The 13,192-nt window shown below is 36.5% G+C and overlaps 1 protein-coding gene across 4 annotated transcripts in view; it reads left to right on the plus strand.

Annotated features, from left to right (window-relative positions):
* The window catches only part of CTTNBP2 (cortactin binding protein 2), an 87,805-nt gene that overhangs the window by 37,029 nt on the left and 37,584 nt on the right, over positions 1-13,192 (plus strand). For all 4 annotated transcript variants that reach the window (XM_087766706.1, XM_087766707.1, XM_087766709.1 and 1 more), the window contains exons 4-5: positions 5,463-7,125; positions 12,564-12,767. In XM_087766706.1, the coding sequence (XP_087622832.1) occupies positions 5,463-7,125; positions 12,564-12,767 (1,867 nt within the window). The remainder of the gene's footprint in view (positions 1-5,462; positions 7,126-12,563; positions 12,768-13,192) is intronic.

Consider the following 13,192-nt stretch of genomic DNA (forward strand, 5'->3'; position numbering starts at 1 on the left):
AGGGCAACGAAGCTGGTGAAGGGTCTAGAGAACAAGTCTTACGAGGAGTGGCTGAGGGAGCTGGGGTTGTTTAGTCTGGAGAATAGGAGGCTGAGGGGAGACCTTATTGCTCTCTACAACTACCTGAAAGGAGGTTGTAGCGAGGTGGGGGTTGGTCTCTTCTCCCTAGTGACAAGCGACAGGATGAGAGGAAACGGCCTCAAGCTGCGCCAGGGGAAGTTTAGTTTGGATATTAGGAAAAACTTCTTCACCAAAAGGGTGGTCAAGCATTGGAACAGGCTGCCCAGGGAAGTGGTTGAGTCCCCATCCCTAGAGGTATTTAAAAGAAGGGTAGATGTGGTGCTTAGGGACATGGTTTAGTGGTGGACTTGGCAGTGCTGGGTAAACGGTTGGACTCGATGATCTTAAGGGTCTTTTCCAACCTTAACCATTCTATGATTCTATGATTCTATATTGAGAATATCTCTCAAAGTCAGGGTATTGATATGTAAATTCCATTTTTGTCCTTTTTTTTGGCCCAGGTTTTTTACCAAAGTCCATATGTCTAAGTCTGCATGTACAGGAAAGGATGCTCTTGTCTTTTGTTTCCTAGAAGAATACATGAGGTTTTTTCCTTTAAATCTTAATTTTAAGTAGTTTGATCTTAATTTATTTTGCAGTTTGATTCTTACCTTGAGAAGTACCTGAACCTCTAGTACACTCAATTCTGAAGTCTGTAACTTTCAAGCTAAACTTTAAAGCACTACACTTGAAAAAACATGCCTTGCTTTGAAAGTGTGTCATTACCATTCTACTGTTTTTACTCCTTGTAACAAATAGGAAATGTAAATAACACAGGATTTGAAAACAAACTGCATGGTGTTGAGCAGCTATGTGCATGACTCTACAGAACTTGTGTCTTCCTCTTTTAAAACCAATTAGAAATGCTATTTGGACAGGGCACTCTTAAACTTCTTGGGTTTGTGGCAAGAGATGGCATCTCTCTCAACCATCTCCATTCATTCAGAAACCATTCATTCAGTGTTTTACCTTCCCTTAGTTACCCATTTTTCTATCTGTTCTCCATCTCTTGAATCCCTCCATGGAAGAGGGTAATGAAGGTATTTTGAGGAATTTCTAGAAATATTTGAGAAAGTAGGGTGACCCAGTGTAAGAAAAGAAAGAAAGTTAAGCCTAGACAAATGTGACCTAAATACAGAGCCAGCTGCACCTCCTCCCCCCAAGAGTGGTTCCTCCTTCTCTAAATGTGTGAGTCCTCTGTCTTCATGTTTGGTATTGCCTTGCTGTCTCACTCGTACACTAAGTAGTGAGGTCTGTGTGCAGCTGTGTTTATTTTCTCTGGATATTACTGAACTTTAAACAGGCTCAGACTGAACCCTTGTTACTGGTGACTTACTGTCTGTGATTACAGTGACCTTAAAATTATTCTTGGAATAAGATTTTTATTTGGTCATAAAAAGCGAGTCATAACAATGTGCCAGAATGTAGAAAAATGAAAGAGGTGCACAAATGCCTGTCAGTCATAGGCTTACCATATACCAAACACCTTATCCCCAGATGTCATCTGCTTTGTGTTAAGTCTCCATCCTATTCCATCTCTTTGAATGGTTTTCCTGGAGCTGCTATCAAAATTAATTCCGAGGTTTTCTGGGAACTCAAAACCAGATAATCAAAATGACGGTTCTTGATTTGTCAAGTGTTTGCAAAGAAGTTAGCTTTGGGATGCATGCTCAAAGAAAGACAGACACATTGGTTGGAAGAGGCCTGTCGATGTCACTTAGTCTAACTTTGTCCTTAAAGCAGATTACCACCAGCAGCACACCAGGTCATTTGTGAATTTGTCTAGCTGAGTCCTGAAAACCCCTCGGAATGGCAATACTGCAGCCATTCTGCATTACTATCCTTGTGAAGAACTTTTTTCCAAGACTGAGCCTCTTTTAAAGGGCAATTTTTCATGTTAACCTTTTGTTATGGGGCCCCACCTGCCACTACCAAGAAGAATTTGACTCTGTCATCATTGTAAGAGCCTTTCAAAAGGAGCGGTATGTTGCTATTAGATCGTCCCTCAGCCTTTTTTTCACTAGACTAAGCAAGCCAAACTCCCTCTGCCTTTTCTCACAAGGCATGGACTGTGTCTCTCACCTTTGAAGGGCCTTTGCTGGTTTGTTCTTTGTGGGACACTATTATTTTTCTCAGTATCCTTTTTTACCGCTTTTCAAATCCTTCTTGGACACGTTTCCAGATGTTTACATTACTGATATGATTTAGTGTATGCATATAGTACACTTCGCAAAAATCAGGTTGTAGTTAGTTCATAAACTCATAAATAATTACAGCTAGTTCCAAATCTGTCATCTAAAGGAAAAAAATCGGTGTAAATATTCAGAGGTTTTTCCTGTTCAAGATGATGCAGCCAAAACAAGGGCGAGGGGAAGAGAGAGACATAGGAGACAACGTAAAATGAGAAACTAATGCTGTTCTTGTCAATTTAAAATCAAGTAGAGGACTTACATATATAAGAGATTCTTTATTTATATGCAATGTTTACAAATAAGATACTATAATAGTATGGTAAGATGATTTCATCCCAGTCATATGTTAAAATCTGCTTGTAATTATTTGAAAGTAATATATTTTCACAAGTTAATTTATAGAACCAGCCCCTTGTCTGAAAGCAAAATGGAGGAATAATAAAGTATAGAAAATCTTGATAAAAACATTTTTGCTATAATCTTATTGCATTTCCAAGCTTTAAAACTTGTATACATTTCTCATTATTTCTGTATCTGTTTTAATGAAAAAGAGACTGTTGGATGCTCCACTTGCTTTGAAATGCTTGTGAAGCATCCAATGCTGTCGGATGCTTTGAAAAAAACAATTAAATGCTTGAGAAAAAAATACTGATTTTTCTGCATGTGAAGAACTCTGAATGGGACCATTCCTAAATGCAGTGTCATCATCATAGCTTGTTAATTTAATTTGCAGCTGTACTGTCATTAACATAACTGAAGAGGTGTTGTTGCTGATATTGTTTGCTTAGCAATGACCGATAATGCCATACCTTATTTTTATGTATTTAATACTGTTTTTAAGAAAGGGTGGACTTCGTTTTGTGAAATGCATTGTACAGAGTGTATTGGTTAACCTGGGTTGAAGCTCTAAAACCCCAGTGGAGCCCCTCTACTGCTAAAAACATTTTGAGGTATTTGAAGCCAAGATGACGTTTATAATGTAGGTATAATTTCCTATAGTGATTTCTTCCTTTTAGTTCACTGTTTCTTATGATAATGGCATGATTTCAGGAAGAAATTTTACTATTACTATAATATACATCATGTCAATATTGCCATCACTTCTTCATGCTTTTTCCTATTCTTCTGAAGAAAATGGAAGAGAAATCTACAGTCAGGTAACGTGATTAGAAATGTTGTGGGACTGAGACACATGTTCATCTATAAGTGTAAATTAATTCAGGATTTATTGTTTGTTCTCTCTATGTCATTTCACTTACTTTCCTTTTTAAGCATTTTCTTGTGTTTGAATTCTACTTACCGTGTGGGAAAAAATTATCCTGGGGACAATGAGCTATAGCAGGTGGGATTTATTTCTGTTACAACTGCAGACTCTCTCCCTTTTGTACTCATCTCTTGATGGCATGAGTTTCAACTCTACTCTGTGGTATAACTGGAGAGTAACAAGCTGTTATTTAAAAATGGTATTTATATTAGCTTTTGTTTAAATGCAGTTTAGTTTAAAATGAATTGTAGACACATGTACAGTGATGTGGAAAAAGCTTCCAGAGCTAAGAAATTTCATCTCCTATTGGAGAGGACAGGGAACAGTGTACTGTAGCAACAGGCTTCTGAAAACCTATTATATTGCAATGCCTGGGTTTTTTTTTTGCCCATGCGTCTGTTTGTTTGTTTTCATCTAGCAATCAAGACAATCTTTTGAGCATTGACTGAGAGAGGACATATTCCATAGCTATTACCGGTCCCCTAGGCCATCTTGTTTCCCACATTACAGTTTACAGTAAATATATTCATGACACTGTATTGTCTTAAACTCTGAAATTAGTATCATTTTACCATGACACTGTAATCTGAATCTATAATCTATGATTCTTCTTTCATCTATTGAAGTGAAACATTTATTCCAAGTAAGATTTTAAATGTACTGCTATTTGCCACAGCTTTTCTTAGATTATTTTTTGAGCATTATGAAATGTTCTCCTCTTGTAGAAGCATGAAACAGTTTCCTGTTGCAGTCAAAATTAACCATTCATGTTTGTGAGCACTTGATTTTTTTTTTTTCCATAAGTACATGAAAGTATTTTTCCAGAAAAAATGCCTGCTTAGAAAATGCACTTTAGTGGTACAGTTCTGAATTGTTATTTCTGTATCAATCTGTACATAAATATGAAGCAGAACTGGCAAGGCTAAACCAATAAAAACAGTACAGGAGAAGGAATGCTCAGCAGTTTCTTGGGGTTTTGTTTGTGTGTTTGTTTTTTATCAGTCATTCAGATAAGCCATATAGGAAGCTACTGCATCAGTATGCGAAGGGAGGAGCAAGAAGAAAGAAATCAATTTTCCTTTTGTTGTTTGACTTATGTAAAAGTTTGCTTGGGAAAATATGAAGCAATTTGGTTTGCATTATTACTTGTAGGTATTTTATAAAATGGTGCATTAACATATTTTTCCAGTGCTTTTCTAGAACAGGGTCTTTGAATAAAAGCATAATCAGCTGGCAAGATGAATTAGAGGCGATGACTATATGAATGAGGGGAAAAATTATTCTTATCCATTATCTGCACATAGTAGGGAGTTTTTTGATTTCTAGCTTATAACATAGTTTATACATCACCAATGGCAGTGAGACGTTCCGCTATTAGTAAGTACAGGAAGATATTTGTGCCTGTGCCAAAAAGTTGGTCTCAGAATTTATAAATGTTAAAACAACATGTAAGACACCTATTATGGATGTGATGGACTGTGTATTTCAACCCTAATCTCCTTCCGTCTGAGGAAGACCTAAAACCCCAACTTTTTATTTCTGGGCTCAAAGGTTTTTTGCAAAGCTCATCTCTTGTTTGTGTCTGGTTCCTTTACTGAGCAGAGGACTTTCTGTGATATCTTATGTCTAATTTCTGGAGAATGGGTAGCTCCTCACTCAGGAATCACAAGCATTTAATCACTTTGGGGAGTCTCTGTGTTGTCAATGGAGGAAAGTAGATGGGTTTACTTAGTTTCTCAATTGCTTTTCAGAGATGCCTGTCTCTTTCTTTTGCTTGTATAGGATTATAGGCACTTGTGTTAGATATCACAAATCACTTTCCTGGGGCGGACAGGTTCCATGTGGGCATACTCTTGAAGGTTAAAATATCAATGTCAGGTAAATACTAGGTTATGTTGAAGGTCTACATCTTGTAAATGAGAATTTTTCTCCATGCTTTCTTACAGTTGGAAATGGAAAAATCTCAGTTACAGAATCTTGAGCTGGAGCACAAAAAGCTATCCGCTCGTCTTGAAGAAGAACGTGGAAAGAATAAGCATGTAGTATTGATGCTAGTGAAAGAGTGTAAGCAGTTGTCTGGCCGAATTGTAGAGGAAGCCCAGAAACTGGAAGAAGTGATGTCAAAATTTGAAGAGGAAAAGAAAAAGGCTACTGAATTGGAGGAGTCTCTTGCAGCTGAGAAACAAAGGAGTACACAAATGGAAGCTCAAATGGAAAAGCAGCTGTCTGAGTTTGACACAGAGAGAGAGCAGTTGCGTGCCAAACTTCATAAAGAGGAAGCGCACACCAGTGACCTCAGAGAAGAGAGAGATAAAATGATCAAAATGATCGAGCAATTAAAAAAGGAGAATGAAAGTAAAGCTAATCTTTCTCTTAAAAATAAAGATAAAAATAAAGATAGGAGTCTTGTTTCTGTTTCTGTTGAAACAGAAGAGCCAAGCTCAAGAACTGTTGCCTGCCAAACAGATACCACAGTGATGGACAGTAGCACAGAAAATGTTAAGAAGTTGCCTTTGACTGTATCTGTAAAGCCTTCTACAGTGAACCCACTAGTGTCTGGCAATACAAAAATGAATGTGTGCACCAATGCAGCATTTGTGAAGCCTGTCATTGATAGGCAATCTTCATCTAGTGAACTTGTCTCTCCTGCAACTCCTGTTCTTACACAGAATCAAAACAGAATTGAGGAAAATGGACCAAGTACAGGCTCATCACCTGATTTACCAAGTAGCACTTCCCCATTTTCAAATAGTACTTCCCTTTGCACCCCTGCAGCACCAACTGCCGCAGCTCAGAATTCCTCACTCACTTCGTCTATGCACAGTTTGCATTCACCCTCTGCCAACACTACTGGGCATCCAGGCCTAAATCCACGAATCCAAGCAGCTAGATTTAGATTTCAAGCGAATGCGAATGATCAAGACCAAAATGGAAACACAACCCAAAGCCCTCCCTCAAGGGACGTATCCCCTACTAGTCGTGACAACCTAGTTGCCAAACAGGTAGCTCGGAATACCGTTACCCAAGTCCTTTCGAGATTTACAAGCCCTCAGAGCAGCACTCCGTCGCGGCCAGGGACGTCACATTCAATGGAAGTTGGCACTTACCCCCCAGTCGGTAGAATGAGTTTAAAGACTCCCAGTGTATCAAGAATTGACAGAGGAAATCCTCCACCTATTCCTCCTAAAAAACCAGGGCTTTCACAAACTCCTTCTCCACCACACCCACAGCTTAAAGTTTTAATGGATAGTAGTCGATCCCCAAATACAAGTGCAAAAACTGACAGCAAAACCGTGACCTCACCTCTTTCAAGTTCACCACAAGGAATCAGGGTAATAAATGAAGAAATTATTTCTAAGTCCTCACCTCAGCTGCCACCAAAACCTGCTATAGATTTATCTGTGGCACCTGCAGGCTGTGCCATACCAGCCATAGCCTCATCTCAGGTGGGTGCCTGGCCTTCCCACTTCCCTGGACTGAACCAACCTGCATGTTCAGAAAATTCCTTTGTCATTCCCACCACCATTGCCTGTAGCTCCTCCATAAACCCTGTTAGTGCTTCATCCTGTAGACCATGTGATTCAGACAGCCTCCTGGTAACAGCATCAGGTAAAGGGATTGATATGCTACAAACTGTCTCCCTCTAAAATAATGTTTTGGTTTTCCTATATGTCTCTTGTTTGCTTTATTTATCTTTTTATACCTTTCTCTTTTTTACTTTCTAAAAGCTGAAATTTTCATTTATATTTTTTCCACATTCCAGGGGTATGGAAATTCTTTTGCTGATTTAGTAATGTTATAAATTAGTTTGCTTCCTCAAGGAGGTGTCCAAATTGAAGGCTTTTTTTTAAACATAAAGGGGACTAATGTTTAAAGTAAATGGGCTGCAGATTAGCATATATTAAAGAAACTCCTTTTTTTGTTTGTTTTTTAGGGGTGGATTTTTTTGGTGAATGCTATTATTTTGGACTTCAAAATGCTTTCTCAGTCTGAAATAATGTTTTGAAAATGACCTCTGTTGGTTATCTTCCATAGAATATGTATTTCAGTGCTTTATGAATCTTTTAGAAAATAGGGCATAGCTGGGGCTACTGTATTCTCGTATGGCATTAGATGGTTGCACATTAAGGTATACAATTGCCTGGATAACAGTGCAGTTTCAAATATATTACTTCATACCTATAGAATATGTTTCATTTTAATTTCCATTTTTCTATAGTTCTTCTGGTTTTATTTGTAGGCTTTGTTAATACTTGTGTGTGGCATCTCACAGGTTTACTGCAACAGATATCAGCAAAGGTTTGCTGTTGGAGAGTTAAAATCTAAGTGTTATGTTGACAGTCTAAGTCTGGAGTCAATGTGTGTATCTGCTATTCATTTTGCACTGTGGTGGGGACTTATTTGAGTGCCTAACGTGCTGCCAACTTCAGGGTATCTTCTTGATGGCAGTTAAATGAACAAAGGCGGCCCTGATCTACCTTTAGGGTAACTGTAGGTCTCTTACAAATCTTTTTGTCAGCATATTTCCCTGCTGAGATCAATAGCACGAGAACATTAGGTAGAAGCCCCTCTTTAGCCTGACTTGCACTGCAGTGAGGAGGACACACAGTTATGGAACACTTTAGACCTTCATCAGCAGTGAAGAATGTTTGAATGGTCTCAAACTTTCAACAGTTATTCTCAGTTCAGTTACGGTACTTTGGTCCCTCATAACTTTAGTCCCTGTATCATCATCTGTAGGGGATAAAACCCCTGCACGGCTGGTCTGATAAGGCAGTTGAACTCACTCGGCCAGTCTTGGGAAAGCTGTTCCAAAAGCAGCGTGTGGCAAACTTGTATCTGTATATATAGGAGATTCCAGGGTTCACATTATTAAGGGTTTTTTATTCCCATTCCGCTTCATTGAAGACTTTCTGCATGTTTCTGGAGTAACCTAGTCATGTTTGTAACATTTGGCTGTAGCACCATACTGTCAGAATCCTCTCTCCTTTCTGAACAGTGCCACAAAAGTACGAGCTCAGAAATCTTATCTTCCATTTGTCTACTACTTCTCAGAGTTAACAACTATGGGATTTGATGGATGACTCTTAGTTTGCTGTTTTTCATATGGATATCCTGAATTTTCATCTTAAATTCTTATTCCTAGCTGAGTCTGATTGCCATGTCAGATAGATCATTAGTCTCCCAGTATTCCAGATGTTCTCCAAACCTCATTTGCCTTCAGGTGCTATTAGGCTCCATAATGGAATTAAAAATTCATTAAAACAAGAAATCTAAGATTTTATTAACATACAACAAATTATTGGCAAAATCAGCTTCAAAGTGAATAATTTTTATAGGCAAGAGGCTGTCCTCCACAAATCATATCAACATAAATTAGGCTATATATTTCAGTTAGTCTTACATTAACTGGATTATTAACTGGATTAACTGGTAATCATTTATACCATTTTTGATTATTCTTTAAAAAAAATAAATCGTCTATGTTAAAAATGAAATTGCCACCACTTGACTTTACCAAATTTAATAACACTGTTTTCATTAAGATAATGTGGTCAGTAATGCCTGAATTCATGTCACTTATTCACTTTCTTTTTTCAGTTTCTTTTTTAAGTATGACTTTTCTTGAGGTGAACAACATCTAACAAACTACAAATACTATTGAAACCTCCTTCCCATATCTGCATTTTCATGCCCTCTAGGCACAGATTCAGTTAGTTTTATTAATGTTCTGGTTGATTTTATTCTGTTTTATTTACTTTTTTCAGAAAATGTTTAGAATTTCAATTTTACTTTCAGTTACAGCAGGGCATGGTGAAATCTTATTCACATTTTATTGTATAGTAAGTAGTGAGGCTCAATCAGGATTTGTTAATATTTTTAAACAACAGTGCAAAACAAATTTATCATATTAAAAAGACATTGAAAGAATCCTCCATTTTTATATTTTTTTGTTTGTCAATAAATTCATGTTTTTTTCTTCTTACTGTGGGGTCAGAAGAATTGATAATAGCCTAATCACTAAAATGTTCTATTTATTAATTTTAAAACAGCTTCCCAGTTAGCTCAGATTGCTTTAAGGACATATCAACAGCCTGATTTTCAGTAAGGGAGTGTCGTGTCTTGGTTCTAGAAACAACAACTATTAAGAGCAAACTTAAAATCACAGCACCAATTGTTTCAGTTACACATTCTGCTAAATTAATGTGTCGATACCTTCCTTTAGACATGGGGCATTGTACCGCATGTTGCTCTTTTCATCCCTGGTAGGAAAAGACACCAGCTTTTGTCATTAATGTTGAACAGACTGCGCACAGAGAAATTACAATGAACATTTATGGCCTGATTCAAAATCTGCGACAGTGTTTTCATTAACTTCAGCAGCCTTTGAACTGGTGCCAAAATGCTTCTGCTCTGTTTGGATTTCTACATTTCAATGGCTGTAAGACTTCAAAATGGAAATGAATGTAGGCAGCTGGATTTTCATACCCCTGGGATTTCTGCTTTCACTTTCTTCTTGGTTTTGCGCTTTTTATGTCACTCTTCAATGAAGTATGGTTTTTATTTTGCTCATTTCTGTAATGATTGATTTATTCTGTCAATACAATTGGCTTCGAAGATAAAAGTGGGGGGGTGAGGGACTGATCTGGGCTCTGAAATTAACCATCTCACATTCTGAAGCTGATGCCAGAAGCTGTTTTTGTCTGTCCCTCTGCCCTTCATCACTGCATGCCCTACAAGCTTTCACAGATGCTTCACATTTCCTAACTTTTTGCGTCTGTAATGGTGTACCTTAATTATTGGTATTTTCTAATGTTGGTGTATTTTGTTGGATGAATTCAGCTTTACTGTATTGCTTTACATTGATAATAGAAGCTAAAGTTATGCTTATGTTATTACCTGTTTTTTATATCTTTTTCAGTAGAAGGTTTTCATCTAATGATAACCTAGTATAATGAATTTCAGAACTGAATTGTAACAACATATTTTTCATTTCAAGGAGTTGAAATGAAAGTTAAGATAGCACATATGGCACCCAAAAAAAAATCCTTTTATTTTGACATTTCTGTTAATGATGCTTTAAAAAAAAAAAACAACAAAAAAAACAACAAAAGACTTGCACTATTTTCAATAAGGAAGGGAACCCAGAAATACTATCCATATCACAAAATTGCTTGGCAAAGTGAACTTCATGCTTGAAGCTTAGTGTCAGGCTCCCCAGATTCCCCCAAATAATTCCAATATAAATTGGACAAAGAATGTTAGCATCTGGAGTGCCACCCAGGCAACGTCCACTATCAGTTAACTACCATGGCAAGACAGTAAAAACTACAAAAGTAACATATTAAAAACATTGATGTATATAGCAACAGCTGCAGCACCATTAGTTTCAAAGAAAAACAAAAGGTTGGAAAAATAAAAACACTTTTAAAATGGAAAGGAAGAACAAAAGTTATTCTTCAGACCTTTGGGGATTTTGTAAGAGTTAATTGTTCTCAAGTATTGGAAGTGGGAATACATATATTTTTTTACCATTTAAAGGATGCAGTTTACTTTGTGTATTGCCTTTTTTTTTTTTAACAAACTTCAGAAAACCCTCAAAATCCTCTGATTAAAAATGCTGAAGAAACAAATATTAGTAAGAGTATTAATAGTCAGAAGGTAGCTTCAGAATGAATGAATGAAGATGGATGGAGTTAACTTTACAGTTTATTGTCAGTTTAAAGTTGGATTTATAAGGTAACTTCATAGCTGTAGTGATGACTTCTTACAGTCAACATCAAATATTTAACTTATTTAAGCTGAATAATAAGTTAACATTGTGAAAATACTGCAAATATGTTTCCTTGACATACTAAACCAGTAAACTTAATTTGAAATGACAAATTTAGCTTACTTCAGAAACAAATATGAAAATACTCCAAGCATTTATTTTTTGTTGTTTTGAACTGGGATCAAACTACATGTTCTTTATTGGGGCTGCTCAGATGATGGATTCTTGTGTAAGTCTGGACCTTAATTAAAATTTGCCCAGCTCTTGCAATATAATATTAGCCTCGTAATAGTTTGTGTGGCCACAGAACACAAAGTTATTTATTCAAGGAGAAATATAATGTGGATTTTCTAAAGGTAATAGTGAAAATAAGAAAAAAAAAATCTTTCTCCTGTTTTCTCTTGCAGTCCTTGATCAAGGAAGAATGCACAAAATTTTCTATGCCTTATGCAGCAAACTTCATATTCTTAACAAACTCCCTACTAAAGCTGATAAGTAATGAACAGAACATTTAACCAAGATAACTCCTAAGCTTTCAAAGCTTTGAATTGAATATTATTTTTAATGGGGTGACTTGAAAACTTTCACTTGTAAATTTTATACAACCTGTTATTCATTCACACTGGAGCATTTTATAATATATTGTTTAAGTATTGCTGAGTAAAAAGAACATTACTTTAAGGTACAGTTCAATAATAAATATATTTATTTCTGTATTATTTGTGTAAATGATTTCTACATTTTTTTGCAAACTTATTGAAAGACACTTAAAGTTATTAAGGGCTCTCTGTGTGATTTGTCTGTATAACTGCAGGTGAGATATAAATACCAAAGTTTTCACTAAGACTGTAAAGGAGGATGAAATTTCATATGAAAATAAGTATTTTATTTTGGAAACCTTTCTTTAGATACTTTAAAAAACCTTCCCAGCATATTAGCAATTAAATTAAAACTTGTATAAAACTTTCGGTAGTTTCTGAATTTTAACAGTATAATTGTTTTTGAGACATCCAGCTGCTACTACAGTTCATTACAAGTTTCACATTAACCTTTTGTAATGAAATCCTGTTCATTTGCATTAACAACTGTCACCCCTGTACACAGTTTTTATTCTTCAGAATACCTTCTGATGTAGAGACAAAGCATCATCACAAAACTTGTGCTAAACTAACAAATCCTGTCATTTTGAATATCCTTTTTAATTTTTAAAAGAACACAGAAAATGCAGAGCTTTATGTGTCTTCCATCTAACGTCTGTTGCTTTAACTCACAGGCTGGTCTTCCTCCCTAACCCCTTTGTTAACAAGTGGTGGTCCTGTCCCCCTGGGTGGCAGGCCCACCCTTCTTCACCAAGCTGCTGCCCAGGGAAATGTCACTTTATTATCAATGCTGCTTAATGAAGAAGGACTGGACATTAATTACTCTTGTGAAGATGGCTATTCTGCCTTGTATTCTGCTGCTATGAATGGACATACAGGTAAGTGATTCTAAGTTTTCTTACAACATTCAAGTGAAACAGTGAAAGCTTATTTCATAAGTTTTAAATATTAAATTAAGTCAAATGCATGTTTTTTACAAATGTGAAATTGAAACTGAGATATATAGATGATATGACAAAAGTCATAGTATAGCGTGTATATAAGCAACACTTCCGGAGGCAGAATTTTGGAACACAGAAAGCATTCATGCTTGTGGTAACATTCTGCAGGAACATCCATTCTAATTCTCCACTCCCTTCCTATAAAAAGCCACCAGATATCATCACCCCATGTTCTGTGACAAACTAAAGATCTTTTGTAGCAAAGGCAACTTGAAAGAAAGAACTTTCTCCTACAGGGAGTAAGCAGGAAAGAATAGGTCATCACTAGTGTTTTGATCTTCTGCAGCAGTGGTGAAAATGAT

Source organism: Nipponia nippon, unplaced genomic scaffold, assembly GCF_047370975.1.
Source record: "Nipponia nippon isolate SJK-2023a ecotype South Korea unplaced genomic scaffold, ASM4737097v1 scaffold_3, whole genome shotgun sequence".
Lineage (NCBI taxonomy): Eukaryota > Metazoa > Chordata > Aves > Pelecaniformes > Threskiornithidae > Nipponia > Nipponia nippon.